Raw genomic sequence first — 4,717 nt, 5'->3', positions numbered from 1 at the left:
ACGTTTCCAATTGTGGCTAATCATCCCCCACTCCTCTCCCCTTAACTATTCCCCAGGTCGTTGCTGTAAATTAGAACGTGTTCAGTCAACTTACCTAGTAAAAAAACTATAGAAAAACTGTGCGGTGTCTGACTGATAGCCTGGTCCGCTGGCGGTGTCTGACTGATAGCGCTGGGCGGTGTCTGACTGATAACCTGGTCCCTGGGCGGTGTCTGACTGATAGCCTGGTCCCTGGTGACGGTGTGTCTGACTGATAGCGCTGGTGCCGGGTGGTCTACTGATAGCCTGGGCGGTTGTCTGACTGATAGCCTGGGCGGTGTCTGACTGTAGCCTGGGCGGTGTCTGACTGATAGCCGTGGCGGTGTCTGACTGATAGCCTGGGCGTGTCTGACTATGCCTGGCGCGGTGTCTGACTGATAGCCCTGGGCGGTGTCTGACTGATAGCCTGGGCGGTGTCTGACTGATAGTCCGGCGGTGTCTGGACTGATAGCCTGGGCGGTGTCTGACTGATAGCCTGGGCGGTGTCTGACTGATAGCCTGGGCGGTGTCTGACTGATAGGCCTGGGCGGTGTCTGACTGATAGCCTGGGGGTGTCTGACTGATAGCCTGGGCGGTGTCTGACTGATAGCCGGGCGTGTCGACTATAGCCTGGGCGGTGTCTGACTGATAGCCTGGCGGTGTCTGACTGATAGCCTGGGCGGTCTGACTGATAGCCTGGGCGGTGTCTGACTGATAGCCTGGCGGTGTCTGACTGATAGCCTGGGCGGTGCTGACTGATAGCCTGGGCGTGTCTGACTGATAGCGCTGGGCGGTGTCTGACTGATAGCCGGGGCGGTGTCTGACTGATAGCCTGGGCGGTGTCTGACTGATAGCCTGGGCGGTGTCTGACTGATAGCCTGGGCGGTGTCTGACTGATAGCCTGGGCGGTGTCTGACTGATAGCCTGGCGGTGCTGATGATAGCCTGGGCGGTGCCTGACTGATAGGCCTGGGCGGCGTCTGACTGATAGCCTGGGCGGTGCTGACTGATAGCCTGGGCGGGCCTGATGATAGCCTGGCGCGTGCCTGACTGATAGCTGATCTCTCTTCTGATTAACATGCAGCTCACAGTTTACCAGACCGGTCGTCTGAATCTGTAGAATACAACAGCACCATCTAGTGGACAGCATCAGACAGTACTGTTTGTGTCTAGTGGATTGTCGGTTTCTTCACAGGCACCCCCAAAAGGACAGTGGTTTGTGACCATGACAGGGTATACAGACTTTTGTTCCTGCCCCGCAAAGAAAAAAAAAGAAAAAAGAAAAAACTTTATTCAGCTAACCAACTGCTCATAACTAGGCCTAATCAAGATCTGCAGGCCATCTAGAAGTTTCCCCAGGACCAGAGTCGGTGAGGTCTGGTGATGACCACTGACTTTCACGCCTGGCATAAACTAAATATATAGAGAACACTCTGTGTTCGGCAGGATCAAAAGGACATGACAGGAAATAACCCTCGTGTGGACTCAAGATCACCACCACCTAACAATGCCTTCCTAGGCTCCAAAAAAGTAGGCCTTAAACCTTTTCCCACCATGCTAATCTCAATACACAAAAGGACGAGAGGGTTACGGATACAGCTATAGTTTTTCTAACGAGGAAACAAGACTGGATAAAAAGATGGTWGGCAAGTTCCCAGGGTTGGAGTTCCAGTCCCCAGGGTTGGAGTGTAGTGTGGGCACACTTGAGAAAGCAGTGTAACTTCCTGTCTGGTTTATGTAAGCCCTCCTCCCTTCACCCTCCAGCAGCCTGAACCAGAGGGGAAAACATGTGCACCACTCCTTCAAGAGAAATGAATACACTTTCGTTGTTCCACGTGAGGATCATCCAACTGATTAAATAGAAATAATAAGACTCCTCGCCTCTCCTCTCAGCGGCTTCCTTAGTCCAACGTGTTTTGCAGATTAACAGTTACAGTCAGTGTGTGACAGAGAGAAAGATTCAGAGGAAGAAACTCTGCCGAGGGACTACTGTGAGTGACACTGCAGACCACAGATGGAATGATTGACTGATTCGCATCAGTCCCGATTCAAATGTTTAAGATATGAGGAGTTCATTGGTCCACAGACCCCCAAAACCAATCAAAACGTAGCATTCATCGGTCAGAAAATCGATTAAAAAAAAAAATATTACGGATTGCCGATTTACTATTTTTGTTGTTGCTCATTTTTMCATTCTTTCTACCTTCTGAAACTACCCCCCCCAAAAAAATTGTGACAACTGACACTCTCATTCAGAGTTGAACTGCATGGAACAGTGTTGACAGCCATTGATCTTCAAGTCATTTTGCAGTAGCTTAGTCAAACTGGGCACCGTGCCCAGCTTCGCACGTAAAACAGACTATGTCCTAAAAACAAAATACTAAAATATCACAGCGTAGGATTTAAAGATCAAAACTGTGTTTTTCAAAACCTACAGAGTCTCTAGTTCAAGGGAGGGTATTTTCTTGCTCCCCAGTTTTGCATATTTTTTTTTAATTAAAAAAAAGCAGAACTTTTACACTTTATATATTTTTCTTCTTCAAAAGGTATAAATGCACTGTTTTCACATACAGTATGTTGTTGGCACCTGGTGTTGTGCCGGAATATCAATACACCTGGTATTGTGCCGGAAGATCAATACAATGTTGGAAAAAGTGGCCGAAGTTCCCCTTTCAACACTACGAGTATATGATCATTTTTAAAGATATTCAATTATCACCTTTACCCTGTATAACGAGAACAGTAATCCCTTTTACGTGGTACACTGTATGGCTGAAGAGAGAAGACCGCTCCATACAACTTACAAAATAGTCAAAACAATTTGATTTTGAGATATGGGGGGGGGGGTGAAATCCAAAGCTATGTCAAAGGTAATTTGTAAACAAATATTGATACATTACTAGCTCAAACACTTAATCTGCCAAAATTACAAGTTAACTAGTGGGTGATGAGATTTCAGAACCAAAGTGGGGGGGGGGGGTCAAAAGACTTAGGCTACATTGCACACCCCTACTGCCAATCCTTCTCCTCCACAGCTGACACTGTAAACACACCCCTACTGCCAATCCTTCTCTACGACAGCTGACACTAAAAACACCCCTTCCTTTCAGATGAGAGAGAGAAAGAGAAGAAAATCTGTGAGTGACCTGCTCAATGACAGCTGACACCAAGAACACATCCCTTGACCCATAAAAATTCTGACTGCGATCACAGGAAACACACGCCCAGAGTCAAAGGCTTTTATCACAGTATGCTTGGGCAATATCCAGATTGTCATACCTTCATAACAACCTTGTGCCATACCCGGATAATATTAATGTGTTTATTATTATTATATATTTTTATTTAATCTTTATTTAACTAGGCAACTCAGTTAAGAACTAATTCTTATTTACAATGACGGCCTACACCGGGCCAAACCAGGACGACGCTGGGACGATTTAGCGCCGCCCTATGGGACTCCCAATCACGGCCAGTTGTGATACAGCCTGGATTCGAACCAGGGTGTCTGTAGTGACGCCTCAAGCGCTGAGATGCAGTGRCTTAGACRGCTGCGCCATTCGTGCAGTTGAGGCCACAACCAATTGGAATTCACAACATATCATACAAACTGTAATTCGTAACATATATGAAATAGATGAGGAACATCCACAAATTAATACCATACGAAATGTAACAAATCATAGAAAATGGAGGAAGACAAATGTAATATTGACTATTTTACGTCTACCCCCGAGTCCAGGTTGGTTGAGCATGAATGATGTTTTCAAACGKAAGTTACCAACATTCTTGAGATGTTCCTAACTTTGTGGCCAGTGTGAGATCTTAGTTAGTTAGCTGAAAGACAACGTTACCYCCCTGGCGGTATATAAACAGCGCGAAGGTGGGTTTATTTAGTATTTTGGAGAAATGACTCAAGGCGCAAGAAGAGAAATATTCACCAGAATTGTAGCAACATAACGTTARATGTTTTGGTCAGTTACGAAAGTACAATGATGACAGTCACGAAACAACGACGCCCTGAAACCAAGAWAGCCTGTTTCTAACACACTTAACGAACTAGCTAGCTAATAAAGTTAAGTCACTTACCTTTTTWACTTTCTTCACATCCTCTTCCATTTCTATGTGTAGATCATCTTCATGCTCACTTCAACAGATGATTTCTTCAACAACTATATTAGGCATCTAGAGCCACACTGACAATCTTTGACATTTCCACCCAAAGTAAAAGCTAGCATAGCTAGTGGGCCTTCGGTGCTCGTAAAATGTGTGGAATAATAACAGTTTGTAACTTCGATAACATTCAATTCTCGCGTTGTCAAAAACACGTATTTCCTTATGTCAGATGGCAGTGACTTGGTATTATTAAAACAACTACATGGAAAAGATAAGGGGAATAGAAAACAYCATCAACTTTTCTATCGTGTCGCCATTTTGAGTGTTCTTCTTTGCTGTCATGGTGTTCAGCACATTTTGTTTGTGCATGCTGCCACCTACTGTGCGGTAGTGTGTGATCAATCACCTTACATTTTGTGATACAAAAAGTTAAACCAAGAAATAGAAAATAGAAAATAGAAAAATACTACTGATGAGGCCCATAGACTGTGAGCACGGGATTCATTCATTTTATCATGTATATCCAATGCCAAATCACTGTGTCTTGTTTGCAACGAAACTGTCCCTGTTTGCAAATAATTAAA

At 45.1% G+C, this 4,717-nt stretch overlaps 1 protein-coding gene across 1 annotated transcript in view; it reads right to left on the bottom strand.

Annotated features, from left to right (window-relative positions):
* Positions 1-4,473, bottom strand: part of LOC112072604 (cerebral cavernous malformations protein 2 homolog) — a 34,681-nt gene extending 30,208 nt beyond the window's left edge. Inside the window, 1 exon segment of the mRNA XM_024139995.2 lies at positions 4,107-4,473. Within this exon segment, the coding sequence (XP_023995763.1) occupies positions 4,107-4,136 (30 nt within the window). The 5' untranslated portion in view covers positions 4,137-4,473.
* Between the last annotated feature and the right edge of the window lie 244 nt (positions 4,474-4,717).

This window comes from Salvelinus sp. IW2-2015, unplaced genomic scaffold (genome assembly GCF_002910315.2).
Source record: "Salvelinus sp. IW2-2015 unplaced genomic scaffold, ASM291031v2 Un_scaffold1978, whole genome shotgun sequence".
NCBI classification, from domain to species: Eukaryota; Metazoa; Chordata; class Actinopteri; order Salmoniformes; family Salmonidae; genus Salvelinus; species Salvelinus sp. IW2-2015.
This window is presented reverse-complemented; position numbering and strand designations above follow the sequence as displayed.